The sequence below is a fragment of the Microtus pennsylvanicus genome, chromosome 18 (assembly GCF_037038515.1).
Source record: "Microtus pennsylvanicus isolate mMicPen1 chromosome 18, mMicPen1.hap1, whole genome shotgun sequence".
In the NCBI taxonomy this organism is placed as follows: domain Eukaryota; kingdom Metazoa; phylum Chordata; class Mammalia; order Rodentia; family Cricetidae; genus Microtus; species Microtus pennsylvanicus.
In genome coordinates this window covers 36,293,261-36,316,583 of record NC_134596.1, presented here as the reverse complement: position 1 = coordinate 36,316,583, position 23,323 = coordinate 36,293,261, and the positions used below count along the sequence as shown (strand labels likewise).

General features: G+C 42.2%; 1 protein-coding gene across 15 annotated transcripts in view; it reads left to right on the top strand.

Moving 5' to 3' along the window:
* The window catches only part of Sytl2 (synaptotagmin like 2), a 98,166-nt gene that overhangs the window by 59,611 nt on the left and 15,232 nt on the right, over nucleotides 1-23,323 (top strand). For 4 of the 15 annotated variants that reach the window (XM_075953078.1, XM_075953082.1, XM_075953081.1 and 1 more), the window contains exons 5-12: nucleotides 95-176; nucleotides 1,411-1,525; nucleotides 3,885-4,685; nucleotides 7,962-8,033; nucleotides 14,283-14,384; nucleotides 16,680-16,733; nucleotides 17,930-17,977; nucleotides 21,627-21,721. In XM_075953078.1, coding sequence (XP_075809193.1) covers nucleotides 95-176; nucleotides 1,411-1,525; nucleotides 3,885-4,685; nucleotides 7,962-8,033; nucleotides 14,283-14,384; nucleotides 16,680-16,733; nucleotides 17,930-17,977; nucleotides 21,627-21,721 — 1,369 coding nt within the window. Of the gene's footprint in view, nucleotides 1-94; nucleotides 177-1,410; nucleotides 1,526-3,884; nucleotides 4,686-7,961; nucleotides 11,694-14,282; nucleotides 14,385-16,151; nucleotides 16,734-17,929; nucleotides 17,978-21,626; nucleotides 21,722-23,323 lie in introns of those variants that run through there. The other 11 variants (XM_075953070.1, XM_075953071.1, XM_075953080.1 and 8 more) reach the window with 8 other exon arrangements.

Here is a 23,323-nt window from a genome sequence, read left to right as displayed (position 1 = left end):
CTTCTCCTGCCTTAAAAGCCCTTGACGGTGAAGCCATGATCTATGCTTCCTCCGGAGTGAGGTTTTATTCTCTGAACGATTGTTTCTTTTGCAGTTCCAGTGTGGTGGATCCAGCTTCCGTTGTGAGTGATATGTCCCAGCAAAATACAAGGAATCCAGCTGTGTCTCTGCCCAAGGTAGATTGAGCCTAGATGTTTAAAATTCTCATGATTGGCAGGAATGCCATTTTCCTCATCATAGCAAAGCAAAACAGACACAAAGAATTTTGTGATTCATTTTGTGTACTTAATTTGGGTATTTAATGTAAGAAGTCCCTCCTGTGGTGGAGAAAGTTGATAATTATGTTGGTGTTGCTAAAGACCCAGATGTCTTTTTGTCCTTGAGAGTTAAGTGTCTAAGGACTGGAGAGATGGCTTAAGTGTTTAAAAGGTTTACTGCTCTTTCACAGGACATGAGTTTCCCAACTCCAGCTACATGGAGATCCAATGCCTCTAATCTCTGTGGCCACGTGCATGGTCATATACCCCCAAGAACAGACACATAATCAAACCTTAACATTGCTTTCAAAATAGCCAGGTGGTGACCTAACATTTAATCCCAGGCTTTGGGATGGAGGAGAGCAGAGACAGTAAGGATCTCTGTGAGTGCCAGGCCAGCGTAGTCCAGAGAGTTAGTTCTAGGCCCGTCAGGGCTAGGCAGGGAGACCCTGTCTCAGACAGTAAAAAGTAGAAAGCCTGTATGCTGCTGCCATTCTTAGGCTACTAAACGCGGCTTGTTAGTTCTACCATAGTCTTTACTTTTCGGCATAGCTTCTTGTACGAAATTGCCAATTTGCAAAACAGCAAACAGTAATCATTGCGAATAGGTCTTGCATTAATATGAAAAATCAGTGTCAGGAAACGTGTGAACCCTAAGCCACTCTACAGACTGTGTAGGAAGGCCCTGCTTCAAAACAACAACAAACCCAGTCTGCCTGTACTTATACCTTTGCTGCCATGTTAGGATTGGCCAGAACAACTGCCAAGCGCTTCACCATGATGGAGGTCATTGCAGACAGCTGTAATCTAGTATAGCAACGAGTGTGGTGGGAAGAGCCCTGGTGGGTATGTGACCTGATTACGGAACCTTGCCCTTGGCCAAGTCTTTACTCTTTATCAATGAAATGTGCTTCTGATCCAATTTCAAAGGACTTTGGTAATGTGTATACTTTATATAATTGTATCTCTGCTTTTGCATGACGTACACTAATTTTATGCTAACCAAATTAAACAGTTTCCCTGGCCCCAAACATGCCAGATAATAGATTGGGCTGTTTAAAGCTATCAAATATGCAAGATCTTAGGCATTCGCTAGTGCTGGGTTGCTATTATGACATTTAAACCAAGTTTAATAAACATTATTTTTCCCCAGCAAAGGAAGAATCCATTTAACAACTCCGAGCTGCCAGAAGATCACTCACTGCCACAAACCAAAAATGAACAGTCAAAAACTGGAAAAGCTGCTTTATTTCAGAACTCAAAAGAGGGTAAATATTATTTTTCTGGACTAGCTATTTTTATCTTTGTTATCCGTGGACTGGGGGAAATACTCAGAGTTCCTTTCACTAAAATAACTCCCTAGAGAATGCGAGAAGTCCTGATGGCTTTCTTCTGCGGCTGCGTCCTTGGTCTAGATCTTAGGAACTGGACGTCTGTGCATTCCAGCCCCGGGGCTGTCAATTGTTTCGTGACCTCTGTGATCTGAGTTCCCTCATCAGTGACATGGGAAAAATTCGGACCAAAGGCGTGTAGTCTTTTCACAGAACAGTGTTTCTGGCAAGTCTGCCATGTGCTGGTCCAGTTGCCTGTCTGAAATTCAAAGAGGCTGAAAAACAAATTTAAAGTTACCCCCAGGAAGAAATGATAAGGCTTGCCGCTCAGAAGTATTTCATTGAGTGTGTCGTTGGGCAGATTTAAGCTGGTCACTTACGGAATTTTACGGGCCAAGAAGAGGGAATGCCAGATAATTCTGTCCCTTCAAAAGCGGCTCTAAGAAGATGCCACTCACTAAAAATTAGCCTAGGATGAGAAGCAGTTGGGCAGTGATCCAGGGCCTTCGATTAGCCCGCCTTAATAAGTTCCCCTCGGGCACACTTTATAGTACACACAAATGTAGGGAAAACTCACTGGGACCTTTTAGCTGTTCACTTTTCAAACTTTTTTGAGATGTTAGTTTGGATATTGGGATTCTAATTTTAAACGTAGAATTACTTTTTAAGGTTTTAATATATGATTTTGAAAGGCTGCGTTTGTGTTTTGTCTTCAGCCTCCTTTGAGGATTTTTCTGAAGACTGTTTTTAGATTGTTTTATGCACGCTTAGTGCCCTCAGAATTCAGAAGAAGGTATCAGATTCCCTGGGACCTGGAGTTACAGATGGTTCTGAGCCACCATGTGGGTGCTGGGGTTTGAACACAGATCCTCTGCAAGAGCAACAAGGGTTCTGAACTGCTGAGTCATCTTTCTAGACCCTGAAAACTCTATTTTAAAAGTTTTTATAATCATTGTAAAATATCTCAAAGCACATAAAGCACAGCAATATTTCCAGTAATTTTTTCACATACAAAATAATGGATCCTGATGTGACATTTTATACATATATACTATTGTGACTTGCTTGTATTCTTCCCCACTACTATCTCTCATCCCTCCCTCTCTTTGTTAGTCCTCCTACAGATGTAAATAAACCCCTTTCAGGTTTCTTGTCACACACACCCCTAGATTCCACATAGAAAAAAAAGTGACTTTTTTTTGCTTTTCTTCCTATTTCTCCGTTGTTTTTTAGCCTGTCTGCTTTCTCTTTGAACCTCTCCCTATATGCTCTCAGGCAGTGCCCCTTCTATGTTCATATCCTCTGTGTGTGCATGTATATGTGTGTGCACGCATGCCATGACACACCGTGGAGATCAGAGGGCAACGCTGTGGACTTGGCTCTCTCTGTCTACTTTTTTATGGGTTTCGTAGGATTGAATTCAGTTTGACAATGAGTGGAAAATGCCTTTACCCTCCGAACCATCTTATCAGCTTTCATGTATCAGTTTTAAAAGATGCTAAAACTGTTTTCACAACAATTCTGAACAGCAGTATATAGAGTATCTATACACACCCTATCCTACACATGCAGAGCCTCTGTCATGATTAGCATCTGCCACCAGAGTGGTAGGCTTTTTATGACTATAGAAGTATGTTTACTTTTCTATTGCTGTGAAAAGACACCATGACCAAGGCAACTTATAAAAGAAACCATTTAATTTGGGGGTTTGCTTACAGTTTCAGATGGTGAGTCCATGACCGTCATGGCGGGAACACAGCAGCAGACGTGGTGCTGGAATAGTAGCTGAGAGCTTATATCTTATTGGAAAGTAGACAGCAGGGAGAGAGAAAGCTAACTGGGAATGGGGGGGGCTTTGAAACCTCAAAGCCTACTCAGTGACGACACACCTCCTCTAACAAGGCCACACCTCCTAATCCTTCCCAAACAGTTCCACCAAGTGGGAACCAGACATTTAAACTACTGCACAGATGAACTACTTTGTGACATCTCTGTTATTCACAGTCAATAGTTCACATCAAGGGTTCACTCTTGGTATTCTATATTCCACAGCTTTGGACAGATGTGCAATGCTGTGTTTTCACCATTGTTGTATCACTAAATAACATTGCTACATCATCTGTGTACCAACTTACGAGCCTGTGCCTGCTCCTCCCATGAGGTCTGCGATTATACAGCTTCTTTTGCTGTCTTTACTGTTTCCATAGTGCTTGCTGAATACAGACTAAACTTAGAGCTGCTTTAAAGTGTAGTTCCTCTCCACTTAATATAGGTCTTAATATGTTTTGATTTTCAGATGAATTGTCAATATCAAAAGAAAAGACTTATATCCCAGATTCAAGTCAAAAGGTAGAGAAAGCAATACAACCCGTGTCCCTGGCACCTGAAAATGGGTCTCAAATCAAACCTCCAATCCCGAAGGCCAGAAAATTGCTCTACAAACCGAAGGACCTCAAGACAGATGATAACCAGTCTTTTCCTAGACAAAGGAGGGACTCCCTGAACGCGAAAGGGGTGCCAAGGGGGATCCTAAAGCGCAACTCCAGCTCCAGCAGTACGGACTCAGAAACTCTCCGCCTAAATTTCAGCTTTGATCAAAAGAGCAGAAGCCTATCCCCTGGCCTAACCATCCATGAGAGGATTTCTGAGAAGGAGCCGTCTTTAGAAGACGACTCGCCCACAAACTTGCTGGAGCCATTCAAACATGTGAGATTCTCCGCTGTGAAGGACAAATTTCCTCAGGGTCCTAGACCTGTTCTTGGCCAGGAAGTAGGAGAGTTCACTGTTTTAGAGTCTGACAGTTTGCAAAATGGAACAGAAGATGCTGGGGGCCTAGACAAGTTTCAAGATCACCAAAAGCCCTCCCACAGGAAACCTTTGTCTCCTTATCAGTCAGCGTCAAGCCCAAGTGTTTCAGAAAGGGAAACACACCAGCCAACGTCTTTTGGGTCTCTTCCAAGTGATGGGTTCCCTTGTCACTCCGACTTTCAACCCACAAGACCACAGCCTGTTGAGAATTCACCCATCATCAATGATTACCAAGATAAATCACCATCGCTAACAAGACTGGAATCAGAGTTGTCCAAAAGCCCTGCGGGTAAGAGTTATCGTTGTGGGTTACAAAAGCTGTCCCCATAGCTTGAGATACCCAGACCAGTTATCCCTGTAGAAGACCAAGGCATTCTTTAAGCATCCCAGCTAGAATTAAAAAAGCTGCTGTGGGACATGGATTTGGTGATGTTGCCAAAAGAACCAGAATAGCACAGTGCCTAACTTATATTTAATATGAGTTCCCTTACATTTGATCCGATGATGATGATGATGATGATGATGATGATGATGATGATGATGATGATGAAATCAGCCAGGTGTGGTGACTCAGGCCTTTAGTCACAGTACTCAGGAGACTGAAGCAGGAGAATCTCTGTGAGCTGAGGTGAGCCTGGTCTACGTAGAGAGTTCCAGGACATCCACAGCTGCGTAATAGAGAGAGCCTGTGTCGAAAAGACAAAATCAAACCAATCATTTGTACAAATGGCAAAGTTTTGAGTTAAATAAAAGTTATATAGATGGTAAGAACTAAATGAATTCTAATATGTTTGTGTAGAGTAAATATATTATTATTCACCTGCCATTAGGCTGAAAAACCAGACTCTGAGTCCTTTTGAGGAAATATCCTTCCAACTACCTTCTCAGGTCCCTTCTAAGTAATTACCACTTTCTTGGATCCTGAAAAACAAATTGGAAATATAATGTTGTGCACTTTCTCCCATCTTAAATAAACCTTCATTCAATACTAAAATTAAGTTTTTAATGCCATAAGATTTTAAAATAGCAATAATCAGGTTTCTAATTCAGTTACCTCTCTCTTAGTATTAGGTTAATTCTGAAGTAGTTCAGCTTAGCTTAGCCCTACAGTTCGCTGCTCTTTAGGAGACAAAGCTCTTTGCTCTTTGCATGTTTAAATTATTTGAATATTACAGAACTTGTTTCATAAAAAGTAACAAAAGTGCTTCTTCAAGTGATGAGAGAATTCATGTGAAAAGCAGTTACTAACGATGGACCAAACATTAGCAAATAATCAGGTGGCTTTTACTTAAACCAGTGGTTCTCAACCTTCCTAATGCTGCAACCCTTTAATACAGTTTCTCATGTTGGGGTAATCCCCCCAACCGTCAAGTTGCTACTTCATAATTGTGATTTTGCTTCTGATTGTAATATAAATATCTGATGTGCAGGATATTCGCTATGCAACTCCCATGGGGGTCATGACTTTCAGGTTGAGAACCACTGACTTAAATGTTTATCTTAAGCATGAAAAAAAACTTGGGGGATAATATTTTCCTTTGTTGTAATTTATATGGAGGAAATAATAAGACTTTCCTTGTTTTCAAACTACATCTGCCTCCTCACAGAATGTCTTTGTAATTTTGTATTTAAGTATCTGTCCTGCCAAATTTTAAAATCGTGATTGATTATTTACGTTTTTGGAAGAAAATACTGTCAGCAAAGCTCTTTTGATTGGCTCCTAGCTCTACTAGATTCAGAGAGCGCTTAGTGTGCCCATTCACTAAGATCTCTTTTTGCCGTTTGATTACTGAAATAACATATACAAGAAGGTTCTGGGGCCATAAAAGAACCCTTCAGACATGTGACTCATAGGGGCTTGGCTTTAGCTGTGAGCTTTGATGCAACCAAGACTCATTGTATTTTTACAATGAAAAACAACACAAAGAAATGAAAGATGGAAATATTTTAAAAGAACTATTCTTAATTCTTGATGTAACAACTTTATATGTAAAATACTTAAGAATCACACACAGAATTTTAAAAATTCTCATCTGTGATATTGCTGATCAACATCAACTTTTGTTAACTTGTCATTTTATAACCTGCCAAAAATTTTAGGCATGAATATAATTCATAAATTGTATTTATAACACCCTGGCTTTTTAAAAGATTTTCTTTTATTTTATGTATATGAGTGTTTCACCTGTTTCTTTGTCTGTGTACCAGGCTGTGCAGGCCATAAGATGGTATCAAATTTCTGAACTGGAGTCACAGATGGCTTTGAGCCACCATGTGGGTGCTGTGAACTAAACCTAGGTTCTCTGGAAGAACAGTCAGGGCTCTTAACCACTGAGCCATCTCTAACCCTGCCCCCAAGACTTTTGTTTTTGTTGTTTAGTTTATCACAAACATTTCCCTCATTATTAAATAGTCTGTACAACAGACACATAAATTTTATGACTTTCCCAAGTATTGACTTATATCTAATGAGACCATGTGCATTTAAGTAAGGAAGCTAATATCTACTGTATATCAATATTATGCAAATCTCTTACATTTTCATATTTAGTCAGAGTTGATTAAAATTAAATATTGAATTTTATAAACTGGTATGATTTTATTGGGTCTGAAAATGTGGCTGACTTCATAAAAATTCAGCCCTTCTTGTGTTAAGCACACCCCTCTCCAGGTACTGTACAGCTTAGCATTAAAACAAAATGGATCAGAATCTTCCCTAGTATCTTAAGTCAATACCTTATGAGTTCTTATAAAATGCTTGTGTTCTTGTGAGTGAACATTCTATGTACGTTGTGATTCAGGCTTGTAAAGAACACAAACACGCTTCTTTAGACCCCTTAGCTGTGGGTTACCTAACACCAGTTTGATTGGCTTGTCTTACAGAAGTACTCCCGACTCACAGTTGAAACGGTAGAAAGAAAACGGGAAGTGACGGAGGAGGCTATTCTGATTAGATTTCTGAACCTCCAGCATGTAGACCAGTCACCATGACAGATATTTGAGGAGTCAGTCCCAGGAATGCAGATATTCCCCTTTTCTTATCCAAGTGTTCTGGAAAGAATTCGTTGTTTAGTCTCACTTGAAAGTTGTTTGCCCGACTCCTGAAATGACTTCAGCTTGTGCCCCTCAAAGCCTCCTCTAGTTAACGGCAACCTCCCTTGGATGAAGAAAGCCATAAAGCCAATATGACAGAGCTTTCTCAGTTTTAGGTTCTAGGCAAATATTTGAAAGTTGGAGAAGATTAATACTTAAAATGTAACTTGGAGCAGAATGTAAAACTCACATGGTTTTAAAACCATAAACCATGCACTCCAAAGTAATCACCCCGAGTACTTCTCCACACGACTTTGCGGGTCTACATCTGCCTTCCTGTCCTGTTTCAAGGCACTTTTGACAGAGTAGTCAGTTAGAATATCTTATACCAAACTCCCTGGAAGATGCTGGCATGAGCTGCTAATAATGTAGAAAGGGCAAACCAAAGTGCCCATTGGAGATGCTAGAATAAAGGATTAAATAAGGGTCCTGTAAGGAATATCTTATTCAGAAGAGCACTTCTGTGTTGCAGATGAACTGACACCTTGCGCTGTGCCTGAGCCCTCTCAGACATCAGATCACAGCTTTAGAGACCATCAGCAAGGTAAGCCCCTTCTCCTGGCTCTCGGTGCCCAGACATCCTCGCGCTTGGGTCCGTATGCTACTGAGACAAGGAAGACAACCGATGATTCCATATCTAAAGTTCTAGACTGGTTTAACCGAAGTTCTCACACAGAGGGCAGTATGTCGTCCCTCCAGTATCTCCAGGGACTAGATCCCAGACAGCAAACAGACTCAGAACCACAGATTACTGTTCCCTTGATGACGGACAATACCTGTGTAAAAGGCGACTCAAAGATCCTGCCGTCCACTAAAATTAAACGGAAGCCTGTGAGATTGGATTCGACATTCCAAGAGGAGGGACATGTGCTGGTTTCTGAAGCTTGCCAAGATGCTGATGCATTTCTCAAATCTAACTCTGCAAATAGGTCCCAACAGGGCACCCCAAAGGAGGGTCCGGACACACTGCAACCGTTTGAAAGATACAGAATCCCAAGTCAAAGGAGTGTCAGTATGGTTTGTAGCCAAGGTTCAGAGAGTACTGGAGAAGGATGTGGGACAGTTAGTCCAAACAGTAGCTACCTCCTCAGTGCTCTGAAAAGATCTGAAGCAGAGCCCCAAGTTGCATGGAACCCAAAGCGTACTGGCAGCTTAGGTAAAGAAGAATCCAAATTTCATGTGCCCCAGAAAAGCAAAGGGAACACACATGTGAATGTTGGCACTTCTGCAATTGTTCTAGACTATAACTCGAAAGATGATCTGGAGGGCCAGAGCAAAACCAGGAACACTTCCATCCTAAAACCATCCCTAAAGCCAGAGAATGGTGAGTTGCCACTCGGTGCTGCTGACAGTGGATCTTCTTGGAGGAAGCCTGAAGGCCAGGAGGAAGCAGGTGAGGGTCCCCAAAACCAAGTGCTGAGAGAGACATACAAGAGCGTGAGTGATAGAATATCCTTCTGGGAAGGAGAAAAGGTTGGAGCTAAGATAAAGGCAAAAGAACCCACACCTTCTTGCGGCCAGGAGCCATCTTCTGCCAAAGCACACAAGCCTGCCAAGTCACAGGTCATGTTCACGGGCAGTTCAACTCCAGGCCAGAGTGAATTTGGTCAAGTCACTGCTAAAGAAGTGGTCCTTGATGAGGATGACCAAACACCCCACCTCTCCTGTTTTTATCCCTCAAATAAACCTAAAACAACCAGACCCCCAACATCAGGTGCATCCAAAACCTATTCTTCAGCTGACCAGTCAGATAAAGTGTCTCCCCTTCACACTACTGGTGATGAAATGTGTCATTCTTCGGAGAAAGACAGATTTGTAATTGATCAATCAAATGCCAGCTTCAAAGTTCTGTCCCTAAAAGAAAGAATGGGTGAACCCAATATAGAACGAGCCTATCATCATTCTCAGTTTGAGAATTTGAGAAAGTTTTGGGGCCTGGGAGCCAATGTAAATAATACAGATAATGATGAGACTAATACTTCAGCAAATACACAGAAATCCGTGCCATTTGACAGCCAAAAATCCAAGGAGTTTGACAGCATGAAATCATCAAGAGAAAACACCCACATAGAAGAAGGGAGACCTTTAAGACAGGGACATATTATGGGAGCTGAAGAGATGGAGACATCAAATTCAAAGGGCATATTCCAAGCACCTCCAGATGAAACCGCAGTTCCACAAAAACCACCCAGAAAGTTCACCTATCATTCGGCAGGAAATGAGCCTTCCAAGGAAAATGTGGGGAAAAACATGGGGTGTTTTGTTGCTCCAGTAATAGAAGAGACAAGGGATCACTCAGATCAAGAAATTCAAGAATCCATAGTGAAAACAAGCGTTTTGCCTCCTGTCTCTAAAGACACGTTCAATCACAGGCTACAGAAGTTGTTGGCAGAAGGTGCGGTTTCAGCAACCCAGACTTCTGGCAGGAGCGTTCAAGAACAGAAAGCCCTCCACGTAGGTGTTTCTGAAACAGGGTCTCATAAAGCAGGTTTTAACGAGGAAAAGGAAGATGTCTCGGGGCCCAAGAAGACCCTCAAGGAGCGTGTAGATGAAGTGGTAGCACTTCCACAGGTTCAACAGAGCTCCAGTGTAGACCAACTCCTGAAGGAAGCAGCTAGATCTTCATCCACTCCCTTGCCATCCCCATTGGAACTTGCAACCGCTAGGCCCAACTCCCCATCTAAAGATGACAGGTTGTTTGAAAGGTGGATAGAACGGAAGCACAGTCCTTCAGGAGATCAGAGAGGGCTAATAGTTCCCTCTCCACAGGGTGTTGAAACTTCGGAAGATACAGCTCTCACCCAGAAGGCTGAACGTTGGAACCCAGAAGGCCAGCCTCAGCCGGCTGCAGAAAGGTCTTTTCCCCCAGCTCAGCCTTTCCGTTGTTTTGAGGGTGTTTCCAATTCTTCAGCAGCTGTGTCTTTAACTCGGAATACTCGTCTTGTGTCCCAGGATGGCACATTGCTTTCTCAGGAGGAAATTTCAGAGGCTATAGAGCAAGTTGTTCTTCCCTCCAGACCAAAGGAGACGAACGTAGATGCTGTCTTACAGAGGCTCCTTAGGGAAGCTGGAGAAGTGAAAACCACACTTCCTGAGAGAGTGCAAACAGCAGATAGACCCTCAAGTTCTCAGAGAGTGAGTCCCCCACGGACTGCTGTGGATGCTGTTGTTCCAGACATGGACTTCCCTTCCTTTTACACAGCTCCTGATACAGTTCTTGAAGGTGGATCTTACTTATCTGCTGGAATGTCACCGTCAGAACATCTCGTTAGGTCATCTGTCTCTGCTGTCACTCAGCAAGTCCATGAGCCTCTTCAGGAAGTGGTAAAGACAGTGAGGGAAACCCTTATTCAGCCCAAGTTGGAGTGCCTTGAATTTAGGGCTGGCTTGGAAAAACTACTGAAGGAAACATTAGAAAGTTCCCTGTCGAAAGAAGAGGATACAGAGACTATTTCTCCATCAGCTGTAACAGGCAGGTGTGAGATGTCCCAGCAACTTGCTTCTGAATTCTGTCCTAAAGAAATCCAAGAAACTGTAGAGAAGGCTGAGGCTCCATCAGTAACTCAGAGTGCCTTTGATGATGGTTTTGAGAAACTTCTTAAAGAGATGTCTGAAGGACCTTGTCAGCTCGGGATGTCAGCTAAAGAAGACAGTAAGAAGCAGCCTTCACAGGCAGAGCAAGACAGGTTCTTGGGGAAAATCCCCCATCTTTATCAGAATGCCCCAGGAACCTCTAAGATGGAGGTTAAGTGTAAAGGGTTGGAATCTGAACTCAACCTTGGTGATAAATTATTAGGAGGAGATGAAGCTGTGATTGGTCCATCAGTAGATGTTCGGGGTTACCCACATGGGTTTGGAGTCCCTGAACGCTCCCAACTTTATGGAGACTATGAAATAGAGACTATTGAAACAGTCCAATCTGTAGGGGACAGGGGCAGAGAAAGGGCTGTTACAGAAAGCACATGGGCTCCCCAGGAACCCGACTTTGAAGAAGCTCCTGAGGAAGTTAGCGTGTCCAGAAATAAGCAACCCATTGCTCTCCTGGAATCAACAGGAAAACCTACAGCAGCAATGAGTAAAGCTGAATCGATCCTAGCAATACCACATAAGAGACAAGATAAAGAGCGGAGACTAGAAGCAAGCTCTGAATCTGAGTTCTCAGATGGGAACACCAGCTCTAACGGGGAGAGCTGGAGAAATACCAGTGAGTGTCTGTGAATTTTTACTCCATAATGAGTCTGCTTTATGGGATCTGTGCATGAAGGATGAGTTTTTAAAGACTGGGGTCCATTTGGTATTCCACCATAATGATATTTTTGTTGTTGTTGTTGTTGTTTGGTTGAGTTCTCCTAAACTTTTCTTAGTTAGAAAAAGCCCTTTTGCTTATACTCTTTATTTGGGTAGTTTGTATAAACACAGCTTTCTTAGCAGGCTGTGTTTCAGAATCATCTCATCAAATCTATAAAATGTTTAGAGCCCAACAGTATTTTTTAAATAACTTGTTAGGGGATTAGAAGAGTCTTGAAGACACACACGCCATGTTTTCTTGGGAATAGTCAGGATTTCTCAACTGACACTCCTCCCGGAAGTCTTTGTAGGAGTCGCAGGGGGAAAGTTCCACAAATGGACCCAAACTCACCGTGTAGGATGGGTGTTTTAGCATGGGTGCAGCTAACACCCAGGGCCAGATGCAAGGCCGCAACTTCCCTTCTCTCAGATGCTTTGTGCTGAGGGTCTCCTACCCCGTATTTCTTCCCTCTCTCTTCCCGTGTGTCTACAGAATCATCTTCCCCTTCTCAAACAAGTTTTCAGTCAGATGAGCTAACCTGATTCCACCTGAGGGCGTTGCCTGGCCCTGCTGCCTTGGCTAAGTTGTGAAGGCTCTTACTCAACAGCTACATTCATCTCAGCGCACTGAGGGTTCTGCTTTCAATCATGCCACAAAACACCAAGCTTGCCTTGATTTGATGTTGATCAACTCTTGGGCATTTTGGCAGAAAAAAACGAGAGCAAACTGGAATGGGACGTTACCTGATGAGGCAGGGGAGGATGCTCTCTGACTGGAGCATTTTAACCAAAGCTGCTTAACCGTAGTTGAACATCTTCTTTCTGGTTTGACAGTGGTGGAAATACAGGGGCTTTACTGAGTGGCTGGCTTGTGAGATCTGAGTTCTTTGACAAGTAGCTATAGCATCTTCTCTGGACCACCAACCCAAGGATCCGTATGGGATCCCAATCAGTCAAGAGTAGTCTCTTTTAACAAATGTTACTGACTAAAAAACTAAACAAGAAAAGTGAAATGTTTCCTAAAACCAAACATGCATGAGAATAAAACCATCCCACCAACCCTGTTGAGGTGTTCTCTTACTAATCTGCCCTTTGAGTTAGGTGGGTAAACTGGCCTGTAGAGGGTTTGTGAATCTGCACTCCGTATAGAAACTCTTGTGGAATGTGTGTAACCATTCTTGTGGTAGGTACACTAGCGTCTTACTGACTGAACAGCGATAACCCATCTAAGCAAGAAACAGTACTGATGACAGGCAGAATCAAAGAGGATATTTTTAAAATTATGAGTTCCTCATGGTTTTTATAGCCTTGAAAACCAACAGGCAGGAAGCAGTGGAATGCATTGGGGAAGAAACTTTCTTCAAGGTTCCTTAGTTTTGATGAACAGCTTAACATGCTGGCCTTGTGGCTAAGTTCTTAACCACGAACCACTTTAATATGTTCCTGGTGGTGGCAGGGACGCTTGTCCATGGCCAAATACTTTTGGAAATGCTGGGTAATTATGTACAAGAGGCATCCTGGATTTATTTTGTCTTAGAACCCATTTGCTGAAGGATGCATATTAAGTACATTAGGTAGACTGGGAATGCATTTCAGAAAATTAGTGCCTAGAATCACTGATTGATTGATTGATTGATTGACTGATGGAATCGTTTGCTGAGTCAGCTCATATTTTTGAAGTCTATATGAGTGTAAATCTTCTAGTCATGGATACTCATTAATACTCAGGACTTACCCCTGATGGAGTTTTCAGTGTTTAAATGAAATCCTTAGATGTATGCAAGGACTGTTCTTATTACATGATGACCTCTTTTATCTCTTAGTTATAAATGTATGCATAAATATAATACACAATGTGTTTTAAATTTAATAATTAAAAATGTCTTTATATATAATGAAAATCTAATGTTTATAGATCTAGAGGCATTAGTAAATAATGAAATCCTCCCTACCCTTTAAAACGCTTTTGTCAATTAAAGAGTTGATTACTTTTCTTTTTTCTTTTTTTTTTTTTACCATTTAGTTGGTAATTTTTCTGAATCTTGAAATCTAGAAATCCCACTGCTATTGGTGTGGAGAGCCCGCCCATCATGTGCTCGGCCCTGCACAGATGTGAACCATCTGAATCCTGCCTTCTGTGGTTTTCTGCTAACATTTTTTTAATGGCCCCCAAATCATTTCATGTCTGTCTTCAAAAACCAGAATGTGAAGTGTGAAGATCCAAGCTGTGACTCAATAAATTTTGTGCCTAAAATAGAGGTGTGGATAACTCAGAGAGGGCTTTTGTATTAGCGTGGCAACCCCACTTCCATTGGTCTGTGCTTTCGCACGACCAGGAGAATTATCTCTGAGAAGCGTGTTGATGGCAGATATTTTAGTTTCTATTGTGACGTAGGGGATGCTCGATGTACAATTTCTCTTTTTGCCCTGTGGTTTCAGTGTCCCCTGGTGAGAGGGGCTTTTGCTCTTGTCGTGTGCAGCCTTCATCATTTTTGTCTCGTAACAGGTTCAGAAGAAGAGCACAGCCCTGTTCTGAGAGCTTTGGGAAGGAGCGCGGCTAGGACAATGCCTTCCAAAAGTCTCGACGACATTTCATCAGACTCAGCAAGTGAGATCAAAGTCTGCCCACTGTCCATGTCTCGCCCGAGCTTAAGAACGCTTGTGCGCTCTTCCGTGGCCTCACTGCATGCTGGCATGCACCGACCCCCCAGTGCAGGTGCCACCAGACTAGACTAAACCATGCTTTCCCAAGTGCGCTCAAACGGCTTGCCCTTCGGTGTCTGAAACTTTGCTTTTAAGACAACTCACGATATTTAATCTTGAGAAAATCAGATTTCCTTGGGTTGCTACATCCCAGCTTGAGGATGGGAGACTTAGTGGTTAAAGAACTTGAGGTGCAAGCATGAGTGATTGTGTGTGTGTGTGTGTGTGTGTGTGTGTGTGTGTGTGTGTACATATATATATGGAGAGACAAGGACTCCCCAGGGCAAGCTCACTAGCTAGACTAGCCAAATCAGCGAGCTCCAGGGTTAGTGAAAGACCCTGCCTCAATACATAAAGTAGAAACTGATAGAGGAAGAAACTCTTCTCAACCTCTGGCCTCCTCAAGCACGTTCATACCTCAGGTATAAACGACACACGTATGCATATGTGACTATGCACGCACGCACGCACACACACACACACACACAATTCAATAAAAATACAAGTACAGTGGGTTTTAAAGAACAGCTGTAGCTAATCATGCCAGGGAAATTTGAACTAGTAATCAGCATCTACTGAATAGTCAACAAGTTGTCTAAGAATTTTCCACAAGCACCTACCTGCCCATGAGAGGCAAACAGTTATCTGCATATTATAACTGAGCAAAATGGTCAAATAAGAGATCAAATGCCTTGCTTAGTATTACTCAGTAGACCAGAGGCTCAAAATAGACTACTGTCAACAGTGTTTACAAAGCGACCATATTACATATGACGGTGTTGGGTGCCTAATGCATTTTTCCTTGATAGAATTTGGATTAGTCCTTGACTTCAAGAACCTTCCTTTCTCTTCTATCACTCTCCTGCTACTCAGACACTTCTTTTGGTACCGGCCAAAGACTACCATGAAGTGGTATGTCAGGTACTGTTTCATGCAGGCTGTTGCTTCCCTGGTGAAGAGGGGAGGGCTTCGGATGTGACAGAATGCACATCGGGACTCATGTGCCAGACCAGTGGATTTAGAAGCCACGGCCTCTGGAGTTTTGTTCCTACTATTTTGAAGCGATGATCTGTCCTGGTGTTGCTGATGACCATGAGAAAATTTATTACATAGAAGTTAACCCCTGCCAAACTGAAATGATTGCTGACATTGTTGGGCTTAGGATAAGTTTTAGGTACTCACAATTTAAGATTTTAAACAAAAATCAGGGTTTAGATAGAAAGGGAAAAGAGCTCTGTCCTCAAAACGATCCATAAAATTCAGAGATTCCCAGGGCATAGAAGAAATATCCCCAGTTCAGATCACAGCTGTAATCCTCCCAAGGATCTTGGAATTTCAGGGTTGGAGGGGACCCTGAAAGTCATTCATAAGCCTCCTCAACAGGTGGCCAGCCCCCACATCCGCCTGAATGCTTCCAGAAAAGGCAAGTCTAGTCCTCTGCTGGACAGCTCTGATTGTCCTTCCTTACGTTAGTGATGGGCACCAAGGCAAAAAGGAGAAAAAGGCAACAATTGTGCTATTTAATAAAAAAACAAAACGAAACAAAACCCCTCTTGTCTGAGAAGTATAGGGTTATTTCCATGGTGCAGCTTTAAAGTGCTCAGGAATGTGTAGGGTTAAAAAAAAAAAAGTGAGCTGCCGGTATTCCTGCGTGCTCTCTCTCCCAAATACCGATACCCACTCTCACACTAGCCTGCCAAGATTCCACTCAGCAGCTGGTCCCCAGTTCCATCTCTTTGGTTGGCTTCCCATGCGAGCCTCCCAGAGGCACATGCAAACGATGATGCACATACACAAATATTTGCTAATGACCATAGGTTTGGGAAGGTGTTAGTCATGGCCAGAGTCTTACCCTCTGCCGCAGGATAGAGAGGCTGCTTTAGCCCTGCGCTTTCCCCTGCTGTCAGCGGATTGCTTGCTGTGAGCTAACCGTTCTAACCCATGGGAGTCAGTGCACAGCCATTCGCCGATGTGAGCTGCATCGGGCTGGAATGGAAGCGCCCACTAAGACACTGGCTCAAGTAGATAATCTAAAAAGAAACTGTTTGGGGGAAGACATCTTGGTTGCACCCCCTCACTGCATCTTGACTAATTGCTTCCCACTCCCAACGGGCGGCTTGGAGCTTCCAGGGACAATCTCATTGTTCCCTTCTCATCAAGGCTCAGCCACATTAACCATTTGCTAATTTTTCCTGAACAGATCAAGCAAAAGTAGATAATCTGCCGGAAGACTTAGTACGTAGTGCTGAAGATGGTAAATATCTTTATGTATTTGCATGTTTGTTTGTGTGTTGAGTTCTGGGGTGATTTGGGCAGTCATGGGGATGCAGCTGCTGGATAAATAGAAGAACGTCATTTTCCAGTATGTACCGGATAGTGCGTAAGTTGTAAGAGCATACTGACTTGGTACATTTAATACTGCGTGTATTCTTCAGGCTTCTGCTGGTGATAACATGAGTATCTCATCAGATGCACCAGAGAAGCAAGGATTTCTATAAATAGGAAATTATAATTCTGTGGGTATGAGCTAATTTGTATTACTCCGACTTGCAGAACTCTCCGGAGGCAGAAAGAGTAGAGAAGGAACCTGGGTTAAATTGTTCGTGTATTTGATTCCCAAATCTTAGCAGTTAGGATTTTTCTGGGCACAACTAATAGTCTTAACTTCCAAGGACAGGGCTCAGGACTAAAGTAGGAAAACCTGCCCATGATTATATAAGTGAATAAGGGTTGGGGGTGAGATGAATTGATTTCAACTATTAAGGAACCAAAGCTCTTGAAGTATGTATTACGTTTGTTATCAAATTAACTGTGTAATAGAGCCTTGATGGGGGAGAGGAAGAAAGGCTGGAAACGAGTCTGATTCTTGCAGTTCAGCAGCTGAGCAAATGAATGATTTATATTTGCCGACAGTTCCTAAGTTTTGGGAGCTGCTTTTGCTATAATCATAAAAATATGTACTTGAACTATGCTAAACGCACCACAAGAGCGTCTCGGAGGTAATATTTTTCTTTTACTTTTATGTATAGTTTCCTTGTTTTATATTTACAACCCCCTCGTTGAAATAAATGAGAAAATGGGTTTAGTCTTTATTTTGAAGATTTAATAAAGAAGTTCAGAGAAATAAGGTGACCTTTCTACAGTCATGTAGCGCTTCAGTCAGTGAGAGAGCAGAAGCATCATCTCAGATGCTCCTGGCCCGGTTCTTCCTTGCCATGTCCATGCAGTGTTGGAGTGGCTTCCAGGAATGAGACCTCAGGTCTCCTAGGCTGCATCTGAGACTTTTAACTGAACAGGAGGCTTTAACGGGGTTAATGTAGGATCAGACTGGGGCACGACAAACTGAAAACCTGTCGGATGAACTCTGCAACTTCGGGCTCTGATACTAGCCTTTGAGTTTAATCCTCAACTGAAATGCTGTTTTATTCTCGATGTTACTCTTTCGGGTAGATCAAAAGGCAGACCAGGAACCAGATACAAATGAGTGTGTGCCAGGAAGTGAGTAGCAGGACATTGCTCATGGATGACTAAATGTTTCATTCTACGTAACATTAAATGTGCTAATGAACTAATCCATTAATACCACAGCACTTATTATTACTGTATTTCTGAAGCTTGCAAAAAAACTATTTCATTCTGATAAGGGCTTATTAAGCACAGTTTACTCCTGCCTATACCAAAAGAATGTATTGTCACTAAGAAAGAGTTGTATAACGTGCTTACATAAATTGCTATTGATAAGTTATTGACTTCTCTCTGTTCTTTGACTTTGCTCAAAGTCAAATGGGAAGATTTTTTTTTTTTTTTTTGCAGTTAAGTTTTAGGTTGCATTGTGGTCGAGCATGTCAGGTCTCTATAACTTTTATACAATAGTAGTCATAAAGCAATTAGAATTCCCCCCCCCAAAGAACTGTGCTTTGGTAGTTCATAAATAGTATGGTTGGATATATCTCCCTACATATCCATAAAAGTAAGATTTCTTGTATTCAGTGTTTAAATTATAAGATTTGAAACTGGCTTCAAACAGTAAATAGTCTATCTAAAAATGGTGAATATTTGAATCTATACAAAATAAATGTTTACTTTTGCTACTAATGCCCATCAACTAATTTATATTCACTAGATGACAAGGATGCTTGTTCCCAGTTTTTGGTATCAAGATTATCTACATAAGTCTGGCCACAATCTTAAGGGCAAATTATGTATTTAAAGTGGTCCTCTGGAGCCTTATAAAGCATGGTCGTTGGGGCCCCTCTTTCACGAATGTAGATAGACACTGTAGGTCTGAAGCCAGTGCTACCCAAGACTCTCTCAGGTCCACAGTGTTTAGTATAGTAACCCCCAGCAGCCTTTGCTAATGGCCCTCCTGCAGAGAGCAGCTAAGTGGAAGAGACTGAAGATGGAGAAACAAAGCGCTGATGGCTAATGTCTAGCTTGAAACCCGAGCCTGCTCCCAGGTCTTCCTGCCAGGGATAAAGGCACTTGAGCTCTGGCTCATGACTTGACAAATTCTTAAGAGCCGCCTAGGAAAGGAGGCCGCTCTGTCTGGCTGCTGCAGACGGAACAAGTGGCCGCCCCAAAGATGCTTATGGCTAGAGACTTTTCCTGTTGCCTTGGAACTGGGAGGTGCTGAAGTCTGGGCATCTGATTTTATGTTGCTGTGTTTGTTTAACATTTTGTTTGAGGCATGAAAACAAAACATAGGAAGACATAGGCACCAAATCTCTGATTTCATTCATAGCCTAATAGACCAATTATGTGCTGTTACTGTAGGTAAATTCTCTTCTTCAGCAATTTTTAAAAATTGGTTCTTACTGTCTTTTCCTTAGTAATTAACATATTCCTACCATAAGACAAAAATGAAATGTATGATTAAAAATACATAACTGAAGCTCACAAATATGAAACTGATTATATTTGAGGAATCTGACCCACCTTCATCATCCAACAATATACTTTGCTACAATGAAGCAACAAAAAGATTTTTATAATTTATGAACCCATACATAGGACATGACCTAATCTTGAGTTGTTTCCACTCTAACTTACCCAAAAGTGCACACACACACACACATGCACGCACGCACACACACACGCACATGTACACACATGCACACACACACACGCACGCACACGCACATGTACACACATGCACACACACACGCACACACACACGCACATGTACACACACACGCACACACACACACTCGCATACACACATACAAAAATGCAGATGTGCACATACAAACACACACGTGTGCATGCTCACACCCTTAGTTCTTTGAGAAATGATAAAGTGGGTGTTCTAATAAGACACTGAATGGTTTGGTGCATGCATTTACCTTTGTGAGCCTCAGACTAGATGAGAACTGATATAGAATATGCATGTATTTAATATTTGTAGCTCAGTTTGTGTTCCCTTCATTAGATTTGTTTCGGCTAAAGATGAGATAAGCTAGTTTCTTTCTTTCTTTCTTTCTTTCTTTCTTTCTTTCTTTCTCCTGTTTTTTTTTTTTTTTTTTTTTGGTTTTTTGAGACAGGGTTTCTCTGTAGCTTTGGAGCCTGTCCTGGAACTAGCTCTTGTAGACCAGGCTGGCCTCGAAATCACAGAGATCCACCTGCCTCTGTCTCCCGAGTGCTGGGATAAAAGGCGTGCGCCACCACCGCCTGACCCAAGATTAGCTAATTTCTTTAAGGCTGGATTTGCGCCTTTTGAGTTATAAAGAGAAATGCAATTTGATTTGTATCTACTTCCTAATGGCAATTTGAAGAATAAAACCAAATGAATATATTCATATTGTGTTCACGACGTAATTTGAAGATGATGTATCATAAAAACTGGTGTTTTAAAAAATTACGTATACAGCGCCCAGGCAGTAAAAAATATCTTGAAATATAAAACTCTCATTGTAATAGCTATTACTCACCATATCAAAAGCTTACACATTATAATTCATGTACAAAAGAAGAAAATAGTTTCATAGCTAGAGATTTGCAAATTAGGGTCCAAGCCTTCTTTACATGTACTTATTGTATTAGGAAGAAGTCATATGTTATCTTTTCTTAGAGTATATTAACTTGATCCATTAAACCAGGCCTCGGTATATTGAAGATTCTTTGACCCAAATGGTGTCTAAATATGTATTTTTGATGATTTCTTTTTTTTTCTTTTTTTCTTTTTGAGACAGGGTTTCTTTTTATGTAGCCTGGGCTGGCGTGGAAATTGTCATGTAGACCAGGCTGGCCTTCAATTCACAGAAACCTACTTGCCTCTGAATTCAGAGAACTGGGATAAAAAGACATGTTTTATCACACTTGAATAAAACAGTTTATTTTAAAATTATAGCTTCTCATAATTCTGAGTGAGGACCATCATCAGATCCATGGTATCACAATGGTATTACCCTTCTCTCTCTCCCTCTCCCTCTCCCTCTCCCTCCCCCCCCCCCCACACACACACAACAGGAATGTTCTTAATCACTAAATAAACAAACCTGGTCTTAGGCACTCCATAGTCAAGGATCCTTACTGTTGAATTGTGAACATATATCCTTATTGTCCAAATGAAATAGTTTTTCAGCCTGCAGCATGTCATAAATCTGGATCTGATTGGTGAGGGAGGGGAGGGGGAGATGAACCAATCCATCACAGCACTTAGGGTTCAAAGCTCTGATGTGGAAAAACATAAGTAAAATCAATTTGCATTGACGGGCAAGGGTCTTTTAGGGACTGTGGTCTTTTTCATTTTGCACCAAAGAGTGGCCTGGAGCTCACTATGTAGCCTACGATACATGAAGCCTACAGCAGTCCACTGGCCTCAGCCTCTCCTGTTGCTGGGGTTATAGGCCTGAGCCACCACGTCTGGTAAACAATATAATTCAAGACCAACAGGAGTTGAATAAGAATTAGTGGGATTTTTTTTCCTAGTTAGTTTTCCTTTGGTATTTGGTTCAGCTCCCTTGTAGTTCTCTCTGAATGTGACTTATACAAACCGCATGCCACTTAACCCACGACTATGCATGCAAACGATTGCACCTTTAACCTTCATACAAAACAGCGTTTGTAAACGAAAGCAAAGTGTGTTTCCGCCTTGTGCCTGATGCCTGGTGGTTGTGACCAATTCTGAACTCGAAATGCTGCTCTTCAGTTTCCACAGCGCCTTCCCCGCCTGACAATCAGTTTTCCCACCCTGACAAACTCAAAAGGATGAGCAAGTCTGTTCCAGCGTTTCTTCAAGATGAGGCAAGTTCATGTTTTGCACCTTTGAGAAAATGGAGCCCAGTAAGTGGTTTCTCTCTGCCCACCCTTGGGCTGTCTGCACTCAGCTGTGGCCTAGACCAAAGAGGTCAGTGGGGCTGGTCCCTGCCTCCCAAGTCAATGGAAGCAGTGTTCTTGTTGATCCAGGAACAGGGCAAGGCATATCTCATTTCCCTCAGACAGAGGTTATTTTTGCCAGTGAAACCAGATTGCATAGATTTGGGGATGTGTTACTTTTGTTTCAGAGTAGGTACAAAATAAGAACTCTGGGGGGAAAGTGTGTGGCATAAATTAATTACGCATAATTAATGCAAATTAATTATGACTACTTCCAAAGCCCTTGTTAGAGTAATAAGGTAATAATGATACAAACTTTCAAGAGGATCTACTGGATTCCATGAACTTTACACTTCTTATTTCATCTAAATCTCCAATGACCGCGGGACGTAGGCATTGCCATTGTCCCGATATTACAGATGAAAAAGCAAAGTCTATGGAGTTAAAGCATCGTCACACAGACAGATTGTGGGCTAGAGTCCATATCTGACTCTCATGTGGGCAACCACTCTGCCACACCATGCAGGAGTATGGCTATGCTCTACAATTCATCAAGTCCAGAGTATGTACCTAATACTCCCGTTCCTTTCCCAGTGCCCAGTTCCCAGTTCCCACCACCAGGCAGACCTCAGACTTTGCCTGAGGTCTTTTGACTTAGTATGGTCCCAGCTTCTTGCTGCCACATGATTGGGAGCCTGTGGTCTGTGGTAAGATATTTCCAATTCTAGCTATGAAGCAAAACTGTGGTATTATTACCAGGAACAGGCAAATTCTTTGGTTTCAGTGAGACTGGTTTTTTTGAGCGTCTACTCTATGAAGCTGTTCAGGCAGATTGAGCTAATGCAGAGAAAATATAAAACGTGGTCCTGGAACACAGCGAGCAGGCAGTAAAAGCTAGCACCTGCGATTCCAGGTTCTGCTCTGGTTTCTGAAGGAGAAGCGAGAAGCTTTATACTCAAGCCAAAGTTCTTAGAAGGTAAGACGTGAGCAGAAGTCTGGGTGAGATGTAAACACCACCCTGCTTCTGCCCTGTGGGTCCTTCTGTTCACTGGGGACTTTGGGTGAACCGCACCTGCAAATATTTGGTCCTTGCCGGTGTTTAGGAGCCCCACACTACAGTTTGGAAAGAAAAATTACTCATGGGAGGCAGTAGTTAAACCATTGTCTGGAAGCTAGCCAGCATAAACACCACATGACTTCTGTGGTCTTAGACCTTTGGAGATCTGCTTAGGCCTTGTAACAGGGGTGGGGTAGGGAGATTATAAGAGTGAAACATAATTTGAGAGGTGAATTGTATCAGGTTTTTTTTAATTTCTCCTTCAGTTGTAACCTGATGTCTCAGCCCTTAGCAGGCAGATTGGATTTGTACACCAGAGATGCTGGAATTAAACTGTATCACTTTACCTTTCAAAGCAGGCCTGCTTGATCTGGACATTAAAGAATTCAGAGATGAAACCAGCCCTTGCCCCTTTGCCAGCTGGCCCTTTGAAACTTAGTAACTTTTGTTGAGTGCCGGCTATGTGAAAAATG